Here is a 22,273-nt window from a genome sequence, read left to right on the forward strand (position 1 = left end):
TGAATTCTCACATCAGAGTTTTTAGCATCACTTTAATATCTGATGTTACTTTGACCCGAGGTTCTGAGGTCTCTGATAAATCTGGACCTTGAACCTCAGACCCGACCCTCTGGTGTCGTCGGCTTCTGTCGGCCTCATTGTGCAGTTACTTCCCATCTGTGGAGCGCTTATCTTACAGCTCATATCTGTAACGCTGCACCCTCAACCTGATGCCAGTTTTCTTTGCAACCTTTCAAGAATGTACAGTATGTTCTACTCTGATATCAGCGCAGCAGGAAGTCAAAGCTCATTTGTCTGCAGCTGTTAAAAACACAGAGGCAGAGTAAGCCACAGCTGGAACCTGGTGATTCAAAGGCCTAACAACATGTAGATACAGTCAGGACCGAGCTGTCAGTGAAACGCTGCAGAGAGAAAGGTTGAATCTGAACTTTCCTTTTCAACCACATTCGCCTCACTCCTAAACCAGATGTTTTTTGGCCAGTAGCAGTGATTCTAGGCATCACCTGTCTGAGCTGCTGTCGTGACAATCAGGATTTCTTTGTGTTGAAATATGAAATAAAGGAGCATTACATAAATCTGTGAGTCACAGTAACAACTGATGTTTTTAATGGTTGTGCGTTGGTCTGGAGGTCTGTGTGCTGATGGGTTTTTGTGGTGTATAGTGTGCAGTGTTTTGAATGGTGAACTGAACATACTGGCTTGTAACTGTAAAGGTGGACAGGTGAGTCGATCTGTTTTCATCTTCAACGTGACGGTGTTTAACATCCCCGACAACCTCCACGTCTCGTTCAGACACTCGTTAGCAACCGAGACGTAAAAAAGCTTCAGGGCCGGAGTATTTACTGAAGTATTTTACATTGTAGAATAAAACGTGAAAATGTCTTTAGCTTGTGTTAAACACAGACCTGGGTTGAGTCATCATAGCATCATCACAGCAAATCATGAAGAAAAGGTCAGACCATCCTCCACCGTACTCAAACACATAAAACACGTACTCCCATTGGTTTGTCTTGGCTTTTAATAGTCATCTCTGTCTGTGATTGTGTTGTACTTTACAGTAATTCATGTAGTTTGTGAAGTGGCAGTGACTCAGGGCTGAGGATGGATGAGTAAGAGGAGGTTCATTTCCATCTGTGTCTAGCTCCTGTGAAGCCTTTATTCTGGGCTAAGACTGTATGTTTTATCTATCTTTTATCCCCCGATTCATAGTTTAGACTTTCTACAAACCCTGATCACATCTGTCCATTTACAAATTCAGCTAATTTGTATTCACAGGAAAAAAGCTAAATCCTCAAAATGCTTAAAAGAAAGTAGAAAGGCGACGTCAAGAGAAAACAAAGAGACAAAAGCAGAATATGGAGCCTCAGGTGGATGGAAGGAACAGACAGTATTCTCTGTCTGTTTATTTCTGTCACACAGTGTGAGTCCTGACTGATGTCACACAGAAATGTGTCATCATTACTTGTTCAGGTTGTTAATTAGACACCATGACTCCCATCAAGCTGAATGTCAAAAGTCGCCTTGATTCTAAAGCAGATCAGGAGATTCAGGACCAGAATCAGGTGTAATTCATTAACCACTGTTTGAACCCGGGGTGTTGTACCGTAGGTTTTGCTAATTGTCAAGAGCTTGAAGCTAAATTTGTGACAAAAACATGATATTTCACGTCTGATATCTGTAAGTTATTGTGATGAATAGTTACAGGACTGAGAAACAAACTGTATTAATTTAAAGTGTTGTGCACAGCAAAGGTGGAGGGGTGGAGGGTTACCCCTCTTTGGAGATACACTCCAGTGAAAAGAAAAGAATCCTGAGGTTGATCACGGTCATTTTTCTTTAGCAGCACAACAGCTTCCTGTTTCCTAACTGCAAAAAGGAAAAGTTAGATTATTTATATATTTTTTTATATAACTAAGTTTAGTCTTTGAGTTTTTCCAACATCTAAAATGTTAAAGATCCATGTCTCTTCTTCTTCTGTGTTTTATTTGAAGTGTTGATCCATCAGAAGATATAAAAACCATCTCAGTGTAGTTTTACATCTCCTTTCTCAGGCTTCTCTCTGGAGCTCTAGTAACAACAGGTCGGTGAGCCAATCAGAAGAGAGGAGGCTCTGAGCCTCTCTTCTGATTGGCTGACTGTTTTCTGAGTGATCCAATAAAAATATAGCAGATTTCAGGCAAAAACACTCAGTAAAACCAAATCCTGCAAGGTTTGGATGGTGGGTCCAGGTGGGCGGGGCTTGGTGACTGCTTTGTTGTGACATCACAAAGTTCCAGAAGTCCTGACGGCTGGTTTTAAGGCTCAGTTTCTGAATACAGGCTGTGTGCATTTCTCTGTGGACTGAGGCTTTGATACTTTCACAGTATTAATATAGAACCTAGACCTGATCTATAATCACACTACACATGGACACAGACCTTTACACTGGATGGAGCTTTAAGTCAAATCTGTGTTTTGTAGACACATGAAATTCAGTTTATAATTGAGGTTGGATTCCATTGTTTTTTCAGTTTGTGTGAAGCTTTATTACTTCTGAGTTTTTACTTTATATGTTGATAGTTCCTGTTTCTACAGCCCAACAACTTATTATTTTACCAGAGAAGTTTTTACAGTACTGAGAGTCATTGAATCTTTTTTATTGTGTGTTTTTCTGAGCTGATGTTTCTCAGCAGTGAGGTATTAAAAATCTTTCATCATTACTGAATCATGTGGGAAACTGGCGGCTGGCGTGCCTCACTCCCCACTCACCGGTCTGCGTCTCGTTACAGTAAAGAGTTCTGCAGAGATTCATGCATCATTTTTTACCTCAAAGTATCAGTTTATCTTTACAGTCCTGCCCTCTGACCTCCAGCAAAACCTCCTCTGCTGTCACAGGAAACACTGACGTGGGGGAGAAGAAAGGAGAGCTGGATTCAAGCGTCATCAATCAGTTTGATTCATAAAACACAAACCAGATGAGATCAGATCTTCTACCTTAAAAAAGATCGTTTAAAGTGAATCTGTCACACTTTGAAAAGTCACCGTATTACATCACTGCTCTGCTCTGATCATTAGTCTTGTAAAAAAAACGTTATTCCATTTTTTTGACTTCCTTGTTTGTTCTTTCACAATAAAAGCGACAGATAAGGCCAGGGATGTAAAGTAGGAGGAGGATACCTGGTATCTGACTGGACCAAGTGTGATATTTACATTTTTACATTTTACTATTTCAGTCTAGTGTCAGCTGTCAGTCTAGTGTCAGCTGGTTTCAGTCTAGTGTCAGCTGTCAGTCTAGTATAAGCTGGTTTCAGTCTAGTGTCAGCTGGTTTCAGTCTGGTATCAGCTGGTTTCAGTCTAGTGTCAGCTGGTTTCAGTCTAGTGTCAGCTGGTTTCAGTCTAGTATCAGCTGGTTTCAGTCTGGTATCAGCTGGTTTCAGTCTAGTGTCAGCTGTCAGTCTGGTATCAGCTGGTTTCAGTCTAGTGTCAGCTGGTTTCAGTCTAGTGTCAGCTGGTTTCAGTCTAGTGTCAGCTGGTTTCAGTCTAGTGTCAGCTGTCAGTCTAGTGTCAGCTGGTTTCAGTCTAGTGTCAGCTGTCAGTCTAGTGTCAGCTGGTTTCAGTCTGGTATCAGCTGGTTTCAGTCTAGTGTCAGCTGTCAGTCTGGTATCAGCTGGTTTCAGTCTAGTGTCAGCTGGTTTCAGTCTAGTGTCAGCTGGTTTCAGTCTAGTGTCAGCTGGTTTCAGTCTAGTATCAGCTGGTTTCAGTCTGGTATAAGCTGGTTTCAGTCTAGTGTCAGCTGTCAGTCTAGTGTCAGCTGGTTTCAGTCTAGTGTCAGTTGGTTTCAGTCTAGTGTCAGCTGTCAGTCTAGTGTCAGCTGGTTTGGTTGGTTGACTTCACAATACAGTATATATCACAGACCAAGTATACAATAGTTAAACAATAACTTTACACAGCTGTAAATCCTGTGTGTGAGTTTTATAAACCTCTGCAGACTTCTGGTTACTGACCAGGATTCAAATCCATGGATCTGTCGCTCCAGCTGGACTTCCTGGATTGTTTCTCACTGGTACCTGAAACAACAACCTACGCAGCCCCTTGCATGTTTTTAATGCGGTCTGAACGGCCTCTTAACACGAAGCCTCAACATCCAGTGAACATGACGGGCAACTTTTCTCCTGCTGGAGACGTCAGGATGTCAGAGACAAATCGAGAGGGAAGCAGGAAACTTGTGATGCTGGTTCATGAAACCTTGGTTAACAGTGTCCTCACTGTGAATATCAGAGAAAAAGAGGACAGTTCTCTCCAGACACAGCGGGGAAAAAAAGAGGCTGATGTAAATGTGGCTTTTGAATCACGGTGGTAAAACCCCGAGCAGGCTGCTTCAAATCACTGAGACTGGAAAAGACACATCAGTCTGGTTGGTGCGTTTGGCCTCTGGAGGGGGAGAAGCAGATGTTTCCCCTCTGCTTCTCCTCAGGATCCAGGAGAGGAAACACGGAGGGAGAGAAAACGGCAGCGTTCGACCTCCTCGTCTCGCCGCCGCTGGCAGCAGAAGCCAGAGATCAGCTCTGTGTTTCCATTGGCTGCAGGAGGAGATGTCACAGGAATCGTCCTGACGGTGCGTTACGTTACAGAGTCTATTAATAAGATGCAGGTGGGAGGCACGTGGCTCCGTTCAAGAACAGGAAACTCCTCCCTCAGCTGCTGCAGCACAGAGACACTGAGCGTGTTCACTGTAACCTGGACTGTTGGTGCAGGCGGAGGTGTGTTTGTTGTGGGATTTTAAGATGAATCAGACCTCACCTGTTGTGATACTAGATGAGTGAGGGCATGAGGTCCAGCTGTAGAAACAGAACATGTAGTCCACGCCCTACGCCCCTTTTTTCCCCATGTTTCCCTTCACCACTCCTCTATCACGGCGGGTTGTCAGGGTCTCAGGTAGAGCGGCGTCTGAGCATCTGAAGCCTGATAGAACCCTTATTTCTACGTGAAGAGAATAATACGGGCCGTGATGTGATGGAACACACTTTGTTTTCATTATAAATATTGTTTGCTGAATCTGTGGGCTGATAGCTGCTGTTATCGGGGAGGTTCGTGTGCGTCAGAGGTGAGTCAACCTTCAGATCCATTTGATGAATGACACAAAGCTCCACCAGCTTCCTCTGTTGTAACCTCTCCAAAACACACAAGGCACACAGCTGATGGACGAGCGAGAGAGAGAGAGAGGCTCACACACACACACACACATTGATCCTCGGTCAGGTCAGGCTGGTTTGACCCACTCCTCGTCGTCTCTCTGTCCGTCACGAGGCGCAGCTCTGATGGATCTGCTGCAGAGTCTTTGTGTTGTGGGCGTTTGTTTCTGGATCTTTCTGCTTAGGTTGTGCTGTTTGCTCGGCTGCATCGGAGAGTTTTATTTTGAAGGGTCACTGGGCCAGAGGTCGTCGGAGGTCACCAGTGTGGAGGAGGAGAGTGGCAACTGACTGTGAGAGAATGGAGTCAGCCTGAAAAACCTCCACTGGAAGACGCCCAGTAGGATCCTCCTCAGACGCCTGAACCACCTCAACTAGCTCCCTCTGGATGTCAGAGCCTCCACCCAGAGCTCACGACCATAGACGAGGGTTGAAAAATTTGCTTCCTCTTCTGTCCAGTACAACAACCAAATCACTGCCAATGCTGCACTCGACCACCTGTCAGTCACCCGCTCCACCCTCCCCCTCGTGAACGAAACCCCAAGATATTTAAATCCACCATTTTCCGACAGAGGACCATGACCTCAGAGTCGGAGGTGCTGATTCTCCTCGCAGCCTCTTCACACTCAGCTGCAAACTGCCCCAGTGCATCTTGGGGGTTTTTATCTCTTCAGTGTAAGTGACTCTGAAACACTGTCCACATTTCAGTGTCTTATTTTTCATAAAAGCAGGTTTTCATCCAAAACCTTTTGGTTAACCCTTTAAGTTCCACAGAAAAAGAAATTTCATCCACTGCAGAAAACATGATCCGACATTTCAGTTTGTTTCATGTATAAATGTGAGGAAGGATCCAGCCTCCTCCTCCTCATTGCTCCACACAGATCTGTTTTCATCTTTTCAGTGAAGTGACATTTACATCCAATCTTCTCACGTACGTCACTATTTATTTATATTATTTATTTGTTTCCATCAGATTATGTTTTCATTGATGCATCAACTTTTCCACCTCAGCCAAACATGAAAACTTCAGCAACATTTTGCTTTTCATTTTATTCACTCAGTATATTTTTAAGCACACATTTAAAAAACAACCTATTGATGGTTAAAAACCACAGAGGTAATCTGGCTGATGTTCAGGAGGTGGATTAAGAATGGGGATGTTATTTCCTGCTCCCAGAGGCTGAACCCCTCACATTTACTGACCTTTAGATTCAAGACTTTTTAAACGTGTCATGATGAACGTGATATTTAGAGTTATAATTTGTCAGCCCTCTGACACTAAAAACCCCTGGAGGAGAAAGAAAACTGTGAAGCAGCAGCTCATTCCTGGTCGTACCTGCAGCACAAAGTGGGAACAATAATAATAATAATCTCTCCCTGCACAGATATGTTTTTTCACAGCTGAAAAGATTTCCAGAATTACCTCCAGTGCTTCACATTTTCTTCCCTGTTCCTCTCCTCTGCAAAGCTGTTCTCCAACCTTTCACTTTTCTACTCTACCTCCCTCTTACCTCGACCAGTGAGTCACGCGTGTCCCATACACAATGAACAGAGGCGCTTTCCAATTATTTTACTCCACCTCAACTAGAGAGAAACTGATAGAAATAATTTATAATTTCAGGTTCACAGATGTGAGATCAAAGGTCATGGATTTAAAAAATCTGATCAAACAACGACAAAGATTTTTTAATCATTCAAGGATGTCCATGTGTAGTGTGATTATAGATCAGCTCTAGCTTCTATATTAATACTGTGAAAGTATCAAAGCCTCAGTCCACAGAGAAATGCACACAGCCTGTATTCAGAAACTGAGCCTTAAAACCAGCCGTCAGGACTTCTGGAACTTTGTGATGTCACAACGAAGCAGTCATCGCCCTCAGCCATGCGTTCAACTTTATGAAAAATGAGGAAATGCTGCACAATCGTTGGACGTGGAGAAGCCTGTTAATCATTGCACAGCTTTCTTAAGGACAGAAACATTAAAGACCAGAGAGTAAAATTTATTTGTCTGAAATATCAGAGCATTTTAAGTCACATTTGACCAAGCTACAGTCTGTTACCTGTGATTGGCCCGACCGTGAGTCACTCAGAAAACAGTCAGCCAATCAGAAGAGAGACTCAGAGACCAACACAAACACTGAAGCTCCAGAGAGAAGCCTGAGAGGAGATGTAAAACTTCGTTGATGGTTTTTGTTACTTAAACACCACAAATATATTATTATATTATAAATTTTATTTATTTTATAATATATTTTTCTTGTGGATATCAAAACTTTGAAAGCGTAAAATGTGGAACCTTTTATTGTTTTTAAGCCGGTGCATTGATGTTTATGTTAAATATGTTTATACAACAAGCAACTAAATCTAATTTAATTTTCCTTCTACAAAAGAAAATATAGAAGAAAATAGAAGGATATGATAAACAAAACAAAAGAATAAAAAGCCAATAAACTAGAACAGACACGTCACTGAGGTCCATGTAAACATATAATATAACGAAGATAAAGAGTTTAATGAGAGTATTTGCTGTGAGACTTTGGGAGGTGACTTCAGGGTCGGGTGTGTTTACGCTGTGTCCTGCTCTTCGTCTCTTTCTGCCCATTTTCATACCGTCCTCTCCACCTCTTTGTTTTTCCACCCATCCGTCCTCCATTAGTGTCTGTGCTGTCGTCGCTCTCCGTGACCTCGGGTTAAAGAAACCGCTGTCGACCGCGAACTGTCGAGAGCTGCAGGGAAACACTTCAGTTCCTGTCTTTAATTGCTTCGTGTCAATCAACATCAGCTAGTGATTCTCAGACTGTCCCCGTCGTCCACCACGAGGCGTCTCAAGAATTAATGTCGAGACTTGTGTTAAATCTGCTGCGTTCATGGTCCCTGGGGGATTGAACGATGCTGCTTTATTTCATGGCTCCAGAATTTCTGAATAAGTTGTGGGGAAACAACTAGATCTGTAATTTAGCACTAATGGAAATGGAGGCTGTTGGCTTCTCTGTCACTTACCCCAGACATCCACCCGCACTCCTGCTCCTGAGAGGACGAACCCTCCTCCTGCGGCTCAGTCGGGATGAACTGAACGTCCTCATTAAAAACTCAGCTATTGTATTTTATAAGTCACAAGAAGGATCTTTCTTCTCTGTAGATGTCAGTGGTCAGAGCTGCTTATGTAGGTGCTCCGCGGAAACACACTGCGTCAGACATGAGCTGAAAATGTCAATAATTTCCTAATGCCACATTTATTTCCCAGCTCTTTTTATTTATTTCCATCGGGCATATTCAAATGAGGGGGTGTGGTTATCTCACAGTTTCATACCAAAGAACAGCGCTGAATCAGGCTGCAGTGCAATGAGCAATGAACGGCTGAATACGTTTTAAAAACACACATTTACCAACCGGAACATCTCACTCGGAGGCTCCGGTGCTAACAGGAGCACCCGCTGCTAGCTGCTAGCTGCCGTGCCAGCTCGCTGAATACCCACATTTACCAACTCTCCGCTCTGTATTAATCCAGGACATCTGGTTGGAGCAGGAGCTAACAGCCCACACTGTGTTACAGAAACTTCCCTCTTAATCTTAATCAGAAAAGTATAAAACAGGATTTTTCCCAATTTGGTTTTACAGAAGCAAATCCCGACTAATTGTAGGAATCCTGTCTTATATCGACTGTCTGATACCTTGGAACTGGTGCTACTTTTCTCCTCTCACCCTTTAAATAACTTTGCCAAAAACAAAAAGCTCGGCTAACTGCACGATCAGTATTTTCAAGTAAAGAACAAGTAGCTTGACTTCATGCTGCGATTATTTAGGCAGATATTGCGGATTGTGGATTGGAATGCTCATTTTTACATTTCATTTTCTCTGAAAAACATTATAAAAAGATGATGGTGATGATGTGATTTCTGTTGGTCTTGTACCAAACACACGTTTCCTTCACGTCCGGACATGATCTGTCGGTCGGAGCGTCTCTGTAGCGCCACGACACTGATGGTGCTAACGATGCACAACAACGTGACACATTTTGTCTTTATCAAAACAATTGTAGCTCCTCCAATCTGGATATTCACTGAACCAGATTATGTTCTGATTAATTAATGCAGTACTTCAGTAAATGCACATGTCCACTCAGCAGTGTGAGGCTGTAAGTCATGACACCTGTGATCAACCTGAGGTCACGATATGTGTTCATTACTTTTAATGTCGTTATCATATCGAGTCAAAGGCCTTTAACAACCCTAACCCTTATTTTGGTAGAAGTTAAATCATTTGAATCTGTGAAAGTTGCAAAGTTAGAATTCTGTCTAAATGTTTCCTTTGTTTTCTACTTTACTTCCCATGTGAACGGATGAAGGTGAAGCTTGAATCTGATCTGAGAGCAGCTCAGCTCAGTCCTTCATTTTCCCTCCCTGTCACTTCACGTCATGTATTTCCATCTTCTCTTCTTCTCTCCATCTCGTTTCTGTCATCCAATCACACCGGCCGGTCTCCTCTCATCCGTCTCCTCTTGTTATTGAGAGAGACCTGATCCCTGCTCCCTCCTCGTCTCATTGTCAGAAGCCCCTGTAAGGCTGTGGAGGAGACCCCGAAAATAGCCTGAAAATCTAATCGTGTGAAACCAGAGCCTCTTGTCTCCTCCCGCCTTTCTCTCCTCCACCTCGCTGCCCTCCGCTCCTCTGTCTGCCTCCTATCTCCGCCCGTCTGCCTGCTGCTCTTTCTCTCTGCGGACATCCATCAGTGCGTGGCCTTTACACAGCGTGAGTGCAGCCCCAACACGTCTGTTTAACAGCTGACGGGAGGCGGCCTGAGCGAGGGCTGATCACGACAGAGACACGGTTTTAAACACTTTTTGTTTCAAAAGTTAAAAAGTGAAAAATTTCTTTATCAGCTGTGATGATGAATTAAGTTTCTAAACTCAGATCAGAAAATAGTGAAAAACGTTCATCGCAATTTCCCAGAGCCCAAAGTTACGTCTCCAAACCTTTTATCTCGCCGCACTAATTAACCACCAACCATCGTTGACACATGAAGAATATTCCAGTGAACGTCCGTCTGACACGTCTGTGCTTCTGTCACTTTAAATCACAGCTCATGTCAGTCTCAACTATATTAGACCTCAGGTAACCGTGGCAACGGTGGGCTAAATGATGAAAGGCCCGACCACTGCTCAGAAACCTTTACTTTCAGATCGTCCTCTTTAAGATTATTGATTATTGATTACATGATTGGGACATCTGAACATTTTTAGGGACTTGAAAGATCAAGTGAGGTTAAAATGTTGGCTATTCAATAAGTAATTATACAATAATCATAATAATTATAATTATTATAATATGTTTTAATCGTCATTGTCTTCAGTTTGTGTCACTGCCACAATTTGGTTCATCATCATCCTCAGCTCTGCTAATTAGCAAATGTTAGCATGCTAACTAAGATGGTTAACATGACAAACATTAGCCTCTACCTTCTCAACATCAGCATGTTAGCATGCTCATGTTAGCATTTAGCTCAGAGCACCTCAACACAGGCTGTTAGCACAGCCGGAGACAAAGAGTTTAAAGCCTTGTGATTTTGGACTGTAAGTAAAAGTGAGAGACAGAATGAAGGATGTTATTAAGAGTATTTCACCGGTTTATCATTAATCTCTTATAAGATCAGACTCATGATGACCCGCATCACCCATAATGCAACTGATCGCTGACAGTTTGGTCGGAGATTAGCGTGTTTTATGCAAGTAGTGGCTAACGTAGCAGAGATGTGTGGAGCTTCAGTCCTGATCGCATCCACTCGTTCATCAGTGTGATCGTCTGACTCTAAAGAAATAAGAGATTCTGCTTGAATATGTTGGTGCTGACGTTCATTAAACAATGTTTTACCTTTTGTAAAGTGGCGAGCTGCTCAGACTTACTGCAGTAATGACTCTTCTACCTTATATCAGTCTGTCCCTGCAGGACGTCAGAGGCTTTATTTGGATTGTTGCAGCTGAAATACCTGATTTTGCTGCAGTTTTTTTTAAAAGATGCAATGTTTTTAGATGTTTTCAAAATAAAATTGTAAAAACTTCATTCAAAACAATAATAATAATGATTCATAAAAAATTGATGGCAGCTCTGCTCTGGTTTAATCACAGGTGGAGCTGATCTTTATAATAACCTAATGAATTTATCAATTCATAACAAAGAGCTTGTTTGAGTCTTTTTTTGATGCGTGATTGACAATTGGAAATCAATCCATACACCTTAAATAATTTTTTAAGTTTAGTTTATTCGTTTTATCAGCGACAGACTCCTCAGCGATGATCGGATCCTCCAGCTCTTAAAATGTAGATAAACATCAACCGGATTATTTGAGGTGCTGATATTTTATTTCATTGCTGCGGCAGCTCGACTCCTGCGCTTCCACCACGATGTCGCACGCGCTACAAAACATTTTAAACCCTGCTTTCCAGGTATTTCTAACTATGACTCCATATATGATGAAATCTGGACTGGACACGGCATTGTAAAATAGCATATCAAAAGATCTCCCGATGTGATCCAGATTCCTGCAAGAACCTAAAAAGGAAATCTCTGTGTTGCTGGGTTTTGGCTCAGTGATTCCAGGTCTGCTGCCAGTGTTCAGTCTCACACTGAAAACACATTCTCACAAGCCGACTCAGCGGCGACTGTGACGAGCACCCTCTTCAGCTGGACACACGCACACACACACACACACACACACACACACACATACACACACACACACACACACACACACACACACACACACACACACACCTGGAGCCGGAGATGACAGCAGGGACCAGAGAGGAAGCCAGATGCCATTTACTTACTGTACTTTGTGTCTCCTGCTGGCTGCCGTAGATTAGCCCCCTACACACACACACACACACACACACACACACACACACACACACTCTGCAGCTCTGGAGGTGTCTACATGTTGAGCTGTTGTTGTGATGAACCTGAGTCAGACACTGTGAGATGTAAGAGCACAAACACAATAATGAGATTTGTCAACCTTTTCTAATCTTTGATTTATGAACCGTGGGTGAGAGAAACCTGGGACGAGGTGATCCTGGTTACCAGGCAACAGCTTTCAGGACCCAAACCGCCTCTTGAGTTCAACCAGGACCCGGTCTGGTCTGGTCTGTTCTGGTCAGATCTGGTTTGTTCTGGTCTGGGCTGTTCTGGGCTGTTCTGGTCTGGCCTGTTCTGGTCTGGTCTGGTCTGGTCTGGTCAAATCTTGTTTGTTCTGGTCTGGTCTGGTCTGGCCTGGTTTGTTCTGGTCAGGATTGGTTTGTTCTGGTCTGGTCTGGTCTGGATTGGTTTGTTCTGGTCTGGTCTGGTCTGGATTGGTTTGTTCTGGTCTGGTCTGGTCTGGTCTGGATTGGTTTGTTCTGGTCTGGTCTGGTCTGGTCTGGTTTGTTCTGGTCTGGTCTGGTCTGAGGAACAAGTGACGGCGCAGAAATCAGAGGAACTGTTTTCTAAAGCTGACATGACGTCCTCCAGGGCCAGCACACAGAAACAGGGGGGTTGACCTGAGAGTCATGATGATGATGATGATGATGATGAAACCTGATAAACACAGGTAACAAATTCTACCAGTTTGGCTGTGAGGTCATTGAAGCTCATTGATTAATTGCTGAAAATAGAATTAATTTAAAACTCCACGTCACTGAAATGAAACTAAATCTGACTGATCTTCTGTTTGTCCTCGTCATCGTCTTCGTCCTCGTCATCGTCGTGTCTGTGGATCGTTGAGCTTCGTTACCGTCTTTGCTGACTCTCCGTCTGATCCTCCACAGGGACCAACCCTCGTCATGCATGTTGATACTTCTTAGAGGGTGAGAGGTCACAGTCCGAATAAAACGATGTACGAGGAAAAGGAGTGAAGCAGGGAGGCAGGGAGGGGGAGTAATAAGATTTGATCAGAGATAATATCCATGACAAACAGGACGGGGGGGGGGGGGGGGGGTATGAATAGGAGCGAGAGGCAGATCAGATTACAGCTTCCTCTCCCTGACGTTTCCGCTCCATTAACTAATGGACGGCCTCTCCTCAGCGTCTCTGATGGATTGGGAATGTTACAGCCGATCAGTCGTGCAGCAGCAGCAGAGACGTTAACGCACCGACTCCGTCCTCGTGGGAAAAGCAAGCGGCCTCTGTTTGAGTGACAGGAGCCGCATGATCATCATGTTTCAGAGGTGAGGAAGGAAGAAGCGTGATGTTGCTGACGCCCTGTAGTCGGCGTCACAGCCTCTGAGAGCTGACGTAGCCGTTTCCACAGGAGATTAACTTGTTGCCGTAACTGTGACAGATTGTGACAGATACTTGTGTGAAGAGAAATTGTTCATTAAACATCAGCTGGTCGTTAAGGTCCGTGCTGCAGGAGGAAACAACACACTGTTGTTGTGGTTGTGATAATGTTAGCGATGAGGACGGTCAGATGTTTGGCCACCGAGTCTCTGAAACCTCTGAAATGTCTGTTGGCTTTATAGACATAAACATGAGTTTTACAGAAGTATAATGCACTCAAGAGATGATAATATTCTCAGGAATCAAGTGGAGCTTAAAAAAAGGAAGTAACGAGATAATTATCTCAGAATTCTGAGAAATGTTTTCATTTTAAAAAAATCCTCTGTCTTTATCTCAAAATTCTCGGAAAATGATCAAGATCAATATTAATGAGATCATCTTCTTAAAAGATTCAGATAATGATCTCGTTAATTCAGAAAAACTGAGAAAAGTTTTCTTTTAAACTAAAATTCCTGCTCTGTTTTTTATTTTTTAATATAATATATATACTGTAATATATATACTGTATATATATATATATATATATATGTATCTGGTTCAGACATTCATGTTCCCCTCAGGATGAATCCTACTGATCCTCTGTCTTTTCATCTATTCCATCATCAGGTCAACATGTCTACTTGTCCAATACTAACAATAATAATAATATTTCCTGCTAAATGAAATCCCATCAGCCTCAGCTGTACTTCTTGTTTAGCGCTAACGTGCTAACCTAACGTGCTCATCAGCAGAAACAGCCTCTGATAAAGTTCCTGTTGATGTTGTTGATGTGAATCAGTCGAGGTTTGTTTCACACGCTGATCCTTAACAACAGAACTGGTTTCAGGAGGTTCAGCTGCAAACTCTTTCATCAGCTTTGAGGATTTTAAAACTTTATTATCTAATGTTTTTATGACTTGTGTGATTGTTTATACGAGGTTTAGTCATGTTATTTCTGTTTCTTCATCTGTGCTTTTCCTCTTAGAGTAACTGTTTTTACAGCAGTGATTTGGGAATAGCTGACAAGTAATACGTCAGATCAGGAAACAAACACATGCTTGTGCACGGTTGGACTGATTTGGAAGACTTGTTGGAAGTGTGTTGTCACAGTGACTGCTGCAGCGTTCAGAGGAATCTCTCAGCACGACTGTTTCCTAATTACAAATCTTTTCCTACTCAGGTTTAATCAGACGACTGAGTCCTGCACCTGAAGCAGCCTCCGCACATTCTCTATAGTCCTGATGATCTGCAATTAGAGAGCCATCATCCTTCCTCTGTGGTTTGTTCCTGCAGCGCAGCCCAAAGCCAATTTTCATCACGGCTCGTTACGTTCTCATCGCTTCTCAGGTTGTTCCATCTCCCCCGCCGAGATCCAGCCATATTAACTGACCTGCTTCACTCCAGAGACAGAAGAGCTCTGTCTCTGATCAGTTAACTGTGGACGTCAGGAAAGAGAATCAGGACCCAGGGAGCTCAGATCTGATCAGAAGTCAGTCTTTTTTTAAGAAAACTTTTCTCCAAAGAAAAATCTGCTCTGTTTTTAATTCAGACAAACAGAGCAACTGAATGCATTACGCTTCCATGGGAAACAATATGACTTGACAAAAAACTGATTAAATCATTAGAACTGAAGCAATTAGATTAATTAGTTAGTGGATTAACAGAAATAATAATAAGAAGCAATTTTAAAAATAATGAAATCCTTTGTAATTTCTTATGCTAAAAATGCCTCAAACCTTCTCAGTGTAGTTTTACATCTCCTCTCTCAGGCTTCTCTCTGGAGCTCTAGTAACAACAGGTCAGTGAGCCAATCAGAAGAGAGGAGGCTCTGAGCCTCTCTTCTGATTGGCTGACTATTAAAAATACAGCAGATTTCAGGTAAAAAAAACACTCAGAGAAACCAAATCCTGTAAAGGTTTGGATGGTGGATCCAGGTGGGCGGGGCTTGGTGACTGCTTTGTTGTGACATCACAAAGTTCCAGAAGTCCTGACGGCTGGTTTTAAGGCTCAGTTTCTGAATACAGGCTGTGTGCATTTCTCTGTGGACTGAGGCTTTGATACTTTCACAGTATTAATATAGAACCTAGACCTGATCTATAATCAAACTACACATGGACAGAGACCTTTAGACTGGAGGAGCTTTAAGATGCAGGTTTCTAACTCTCTGTTATGGTCAGTGGAAAGATGTGAGTGGCTCAAACGGACATGAACTGAGGTGAAGACACATTTAGAAGATTTGTGTTTCCATTTCATATTTATGTTTACAGGTTTACGAGGTTTGATTTACAGCTACAAACTTCTGTGATCACTTTACAAGCTCAAACTCTTTTTGACCCTAATCTGACCCCGTACAAACAGACTCAGACACTTTAATGTCAGAGTTTGTTCCTGTTTTTTGTCTGTGTAACAAAGCAGAAGTCAGTGAGTCAGATGAATGATTACTTTTTTTGTTGTCATAAATACTGACCCTCACACACACACACACACACACACACACACACACACAGAAACGTGATGCAGTTAACATTGACCTGTGTGTGAGTTTTATATGTTCCTGATAAGTGATGCATGGCTTTCCAGGAATGAGGGTGTGTTTGTCTTTGTTTGTGTGTGTGTGTGTGTGTGTGTGTGTGTGTGTGTGTGTGTGTGTGTGTGTGTGTGTGTGTGTGTGTGTGTGTGTGTGTGGTCCAGGTATTACTTATGTTGTGGGGACCTAAATCACATTATGGGGAAACAAAGCAAATCCCCATAAAGTAAATCATTATATTTTAAGGTTTGGATTAAGGTTAGAGTCAATGTAATGTCGTGTGTGTGTGTGTGTGTGTGTGTGAGAGATATATTTATGACTTTAATAAGCTCTCAGTGCTCTGACATTTCAGCGTTACCTGCTCATCCTGACCGCTGCTCGCTCTGCATCCGCCTCATTATCTGACACTCTGACCCCGCCCCCCTGCTGACATCATCAACACTGTTTTCAGAATGAAACCGGCCGTCTTCCTTTCTCAGATGATACAAAGTGAATTTAACATTTATTGACATTCTGATTGCTGCCGTCCTCCTGTGAAATCCACTTATCTCCAAAAAACAAAGACGAATGTTTTTAAAAGTTTTAGTCCAATAAATCCAGTATTTTTAATGTAAATATCTTCATACATTCACATAAATGTTCAAATGTGTTTTTATATATTTATTTTTTCAGTTATTTTTAGTGTGAATTTGAAGCGTCTTGAACGTAGCTCCAGCTCTGGGCTTCATGTGTTCACATCCTGTGTTTACTTGTGGGTGACTTTCAGCTTGTTTAGACCGTAGTTTTCACTCTGAGTGGATTTAAGTTTATTATTTTCATTGATCTCTTGTTTATTATTGAATATTTATTCAGTGTTATTTCCATATGTGCTGTGTGACCTGCTCTTTGTGTCTGTTGTGATTGTTGTCCTGTTGTTGTTGTTGTGTGACCTCTCTGACCGATCACCGCATCTCGCTCCTGATCCCTATTTGCTCCGTTTCCATGGAGACAAGTGGTCTAGGGCCTTTATAGCCACACACACGCTAACTGCTAATTTCTAATTGCCTGTAATTAACCTCTGGTGACTGATTTTCATTTTTTCGGGCCATAAATCAGAGAGGTGCAGCCTTTTTTCATTTTATCTTTATTTATTTATTTCATCTGTTCATAGATCAGTTAGACCCTTTCTGTGTGTGCGTGCGTGAAACACAAGAATCTTGTGATTTGGGATCAATAAAGTTGATTGTTGTAGAGAGAGAGGTTCCGACCCCACCCACTTCCTTCCACACCTCCACACAGCCGACCAATCACAGCGTGAAGTCAGCGTGCGCTGACAAACACCTGGGTTTAAGAATATGAGTCACTGACTAATTGTCTGAGTGAACTCTTCTTCTTCGTTGGTGTCCTCAGGTGTGACGGGACTTGTTCACCTGGACGAGAATGGAGACAGAGAGACAGACTTCGCCCTTTGGGACATGATCGACACCAACAGCAGCGCCTTCCAGGTGAACACACACACACACACACACACACACACACACACACACACACACACATCGTGTTATTGCTCCACGTAACAGCAGCATTCAGTATCTTGCAACTTGTAAATGTAAAATACACAATGACTTGAAAGGTTTAGAATAGTTTCTGATCTGATACTGATCAGTTTGATCTCGGTGTCACTGATCTGGGGTCTGTAGACGATCTCACGTCTGTGTTTTCTCTTGTTTTCTTCCAGATCGTTTTGGTTTACAACAGCTCCGAGGAGCAGCTGACGGCCATACCTGGGACATCGCTGCACTGGCTGGGCGGAGTCTGTCCTCCTGACGTCCCCGTCTGCGGCTTCAAGAACGACAACCCTGTCTGCCTCGCCAGTCAGTGGATCAGCTGCAGTCACGCACTTGTTGTGTCGGTTTGCTCATGTTGAATCGGAGGTTATTAAAACAGTTTCTCCTCCTCTCTGCCAGAAACAATCACCATCCACCAGATGGTCTCCATTGTGGTCCTCTTCATCTTCACCATGACGCTCACCATCACCGTCTTCATCTACAGGTGAGAGCGGCTGCTGTTTGTCCACATGACTCTGACTGAATGAATATCACAGGGGGAGGGTAATTAAATGAAATACTCTACATACAGTATACATGTGACACAATGATTTGCTTATTATTTATTATTTTTAATATTATTTAGCAGTAATTTAATTATTTACACAGATGGCTGCAAACTACGGAAATGTGTCTTTCTCTGTGTGAATTGAGCTGCTTTACATTTAGAAAGTCACTGCTCTGAAATCATAAAAGCAACACTGTGTAACCTTTGCTGAGCAGCAGCAACAGCGCCCCCTGCTGCCACAAGTGGTGAATACAGGACTTACAATCACACTGAGGATACTGAGCTAGCTTCTTCTTATAGCTGGAGATCCAGTGGAGGACCTGGTGACAACAACCTTTTTATCACATTAACCAAGTATTTTAATCAAGCATCAACCTCCAGACTGAAACATGAAGCTGCAGTTCCTCTAACGACCACTAGAGTCTGGCTCCAACAGTGAGTCAGTCTCTGTAGACTCCCATGTTAAAATGTCCAACTTTACATCAGAAATAAACACGTTTACATCCTGGTACAAAAAACAGTTTTGGTCTCTAGAGCTAATTTCCTCCTTCATGACACCTGTTTATATAACTCACCTGTTTACATTTTATTAAGGACTAAAGTTATGGAGGATTGAGGGCGTGGCCTCTTTGAGTGACAGGTTGCCACAAACCACCATGCACCAATGTCTCAGCTCCACACACGCCCCTCCTCTTTGACCATTTTTGGATTAGCTGGGAGTTAGGGGGCGGAGTCAGAAACTGCCAAGATGGCGACAGTGAGGCAGCTCACTCTGAGCTTCAGAAACCTGTGGGTGATGTCACAGTTTGTCTGTAACGTCTCTCTCTCTCTCTCTCTCCCTCTCTCTCTCCCTCTCTCTCCCTCTCTCTCTCTCTCCCTCTCTCTCCCTCTCTCTCTCTGTCTCTCTGCAGGAGGATGAAACTGGAGAAGGAGCTGGTGGCTCAGCTCTGGAGGATTTCCTGGGATGACATCCAGATGAGTAACCTGGACAAAGTGCTGCGGAGCGGCAGCAGGATCACACTGTCACTGGTCAGCACGTGCACACACACAAACACACACACACACACACACACACACACACACACACACACACACACTTCACTGATCACTCTCTGATTCTGTAATTTTGTCTTTTGTTCACTGTAATAAAGAGAAAGACTTTATGTTACTAATCAAGTGTGTTAAAATGGCTCTTTTACACACACACACACTGACCCTGTGTGTGTCTCCAGAGAGGCTCTAATTACGGCTCCCTGATGACTGGAGATGGAAACCTCCAGGTTTTTGCAAAGACCGGATACTACAAGGTCAGTGAATCTTCGTCTCTGTGCTGATGATAAAGACTCAGACTGAATGTGACGGAGCACATCTGTAATTACACACATCTTCTTGTCTTTTGTCTCCTCCGTGTGTCACTGCTCTCGCCCTGCTTCCACTGATTTATCCTCCATCAGTGGTTTCAAACACACTGACTAAAAGCTGCAGCAGCAGGAAGGAAACCACTTTACATGTTGAGATATGAAAAAGGCACAAAACAGTTTGTTTTTGCACTTTACTTTTCACTTAAAGATGCATTTAGAAAAACTTAAGGAAGCGGCTTTTTAGCTGCAGGAAGAAAGAAAAAATACAAAATAGTTTTAGGCTCTGAGTTCTCATCTGTGGTGACAGACAGAAAAAAATGTAGATTAATGGAAACTTAAAAGATCAGGAGGAATGTGGAAGTTATAATAATATATACTTCATCACAGCAGGACGAAGCACCTCAGTGTGATCTTCATTTAACAGGTGAAAACAGGTTAACCCAGGTCTGTAATGCATTTAGTCAATTAAATGATCAATTGTAAATCAATTATTCACCACTGGTTCCAGCTTCTCAAACATGATGATCTGCTGAGTTTTGTTTGTCAATTGACAGTGAAGGGAACATGGTTGGGTTTAGACTGATGCTTGGTGATCTGATCAGGATCAGGATCAGGATTATGGTCTGGATCAGTTTGGGTTGTGGGTTTTTTGAGTTGTTGAAGCTTCTCTTTGTTTTCCTGCAGGGAAACATCATCGCCATCAAATACATCAACAGGAAACGCATCGAGCTGAACAGGGACGTTCTGTTTGAGCTCAAACATGTGAGTGTGTTTCATCTTTAAATCCACAGCAGAAATACAATTATTGCATTATTAAATGAATAACCAAAATATAAGAGCATCAGCAAACATAGAGTTTAAAGGTCAGAGCTGGTCTGTGATCATAAAAGGTCAAAGTATAAATCAAGAGAAACACGTGAGGAAATGTTTTAATTCTTTGTTGTCGTTGTGGCTGTAATGAAAACTGCCAGAGACACTGACAACACCTCATACAGTTAATGAATCTTTAGTTGTTGTTGTTTTTTTTTTTTGTTTTGTTTGTTTAGATGCGTGACGTTCAGAACGAACATCTGACCAGGTTCATCGGAGCGTCCATCGACAGCCCCAACATCTGTATCATCACAGAGTACTGTCCCCGAGGAAGTCTGCAGGTACAACTACCTGTCTGTCTGACTGTCTGTCTGTGTGTCAGGTTTGCACTTGTGTGTATTTAGTGTGTATTTGTGTCTTCAGGACATCTTGGAGAACGACAGCATCACTCTGGACTGGATGTTCAAATATTCTCTCATCAACGACATCGTCAAGGTATTTTTCTGTTTCATCCTCCACGTCTGTTCTCACTCTCTTCTTCACTGTTATTATCCAGTGGTGTCGTCACAGTGATGATCCTCTCTCTCTCTCTCTCTCTCTCTCTCTCTCTCTCCCTCGCTCTCTCCCTCTCTCCTCAGGGCATGGTGTTCCTCCACAACAGCGTCATCTTCTCTCACGGTAAACTGAAGTCGTCCAACTGTGTCGTCGACAACCGCTTTGTCCTGAAGATCACCGACTACGGTTTGTCCAGCTTTAGGTCCGAGAGCAACTCAGGGAAGGACGCTCATGCCTACTACGCCCGTGAGTCACGGGTTAAGACATGGTTTCAGACATTTATAATACATTATATACATTTATATAATGTATAAACAAATGTAATGTAATTGTAAAAACGTGTCACTGACATGACCCCCCCCCTGCAGAGAGGCTGTGGATGGCTCCAGAGCTGCTCAGGATGGAGGCTCCTCCTCCTCATGGAACTCAGAAAGGAGACGTCTACAGCTTCGGCATCATCCTCCAGGAGGTGGCGCTGCGCCGAGGAGCCTTTTACTTAGAGGGAGACCCCCTCAGCCCTAAAGGTACAGAGTGCAGAGCGTGTGCACACACTCGTGACGTAACAAAACAGGTCTGGAAACGGTGAAAACCTTCAGGGGTTCAGATCTGCTGAGACTCAGATGAGAGCAGAATCAGAGACTAGCAAATGTTCTAGAATGGTTAGCTTAGCATCTTTTCAGAACAGGTAATGTAGCATCTTTGCAGAACTGTTAGCGCAACTGGAATCTTTCCAGAACTGATAGCAAGGTTAGCTTTTAACTGGCCGGGGCTGACACAGTTTTAGCGATTGTGCTAATGCTAACTCACATGGTTTCAGGTGTATTTAGCCCCGCCCCCCTGTCCCCAAAAGTTGACAGGATTGATTCCTTAGGTTTGTGACGTATGAAACCCTGGCTGCCTGAATCTATTTTTAATCATTCATTGGTTCACTGCAATTCAAGGAAATACTCAGTCATGGTGTTCATGATTATTTCATCATCATATATCTGTATTATATAAAAATAAGTTGATGATGTCAACAAGAAATTCAGTTTGTAGCTGCTGCTCGAAGTTTAAGGTCTGATCTTATAAGTAACTAGAAAATTCCAGGGAAATTTTGAGTGCCACGGGGGCTACTGCCGGGATGAGTACATGAATTATATCCAGTGTTCAAAAGTCACCCTGATCATATTCTGCTTTTGAGAAATGTCTTGATATAAAAGATTCTGATATAAAACAATGTCACATCCCTCCATCATATATTATGTGGGAAATATCTCATATTCTGTGTTGTTTTTTTTTAATAAAACAAGAGGCCACATGTCTTCAAACGGGCATTTAAAGGGTTAAAATCCTGAAAACTAATAAACATTTGGTAGGTTTGAGCAGAACTGAAGTGGTTTAAGAGATTTATGCAAAAAAAAAAGCAGAAAAAAATATTGATATATGATGATTTTATATCATTTTCTTTGTGTGTCCTTTTTTGGACGC

General features: G+C 42.7%; 1 protein-coding gene across 3 annotated transcripts in view; it reads left to right on the top strand.

The window, feature by feature from the left end:
* npr1b (natriuretic peptide receptor 1b) overlaps positions 1 to 22,273 on the top strand; it is a 75,395-nt gene that overhangs the window by 39,583 nt on the left and 13,539 nt on the right. For all 3 annotated transcript variants that reach the window (XR_008828288.1, XM_056381376.1, XM_056381377.1), the window contains 10 exons: positions 17,373 to 17,467; positions 17,701 to 17,836; positions 17,930 to 18,014; positions 18,989 to 19,106; positions 19,310 to 19,384; positions 20,123 to 20,200; positions 20,485 to 20,589; positions 20,672 to 20,743; positions 20,887 to 21,049; positions 21,172 to 21,327. Coding sequence is in view for 2 of the 3 variants with exons in the window: in XM_056381376.1 (XP_056237351.1) it covers positions 17,373 to 17,467; positions 17,701 to 17,836; positions 17,930 to 18,014; positions 18,989 to 19,106; positions 19,310 to 19,384; positions 20,123 to 20,200; positions 20,485 to 20,589; positions 20,672 to 20,743; positions 20,887 to 21,049; positions 21,172 to 21,327 (1,083 nt within the window). In the remaining variant the exon portion in view is untranslated. The remainder of the gene's footprint in view (positions 1 to 17,372; positions 17,468 to 17,700; positions 17,837 to 17,929; positions 18,015 to 18,988; positions 19,107 to 19,309; positions 19,385 to 20,122; positions 20,201 to 20,484; positions 20,590 to 20,671; positions 20,744 to 20,886; positions 21,050 to 21,171; positions 21,328 to 22,273) is intronic.

Source organism: Seriola aureovittata, chromosome 7, assembly GCF_021018895.1.
Source record: "Seriola aureovittata isolate HTS-2021-v1 ecotype China chromosome 7, ASM2101889v1, whole genome shotgun sequence".
NCBI lineage: Eukaryota > Metazoa > Chordata > Actinopteri > Carangiformes > Carangidae > Seriola > Seriola aureovittata.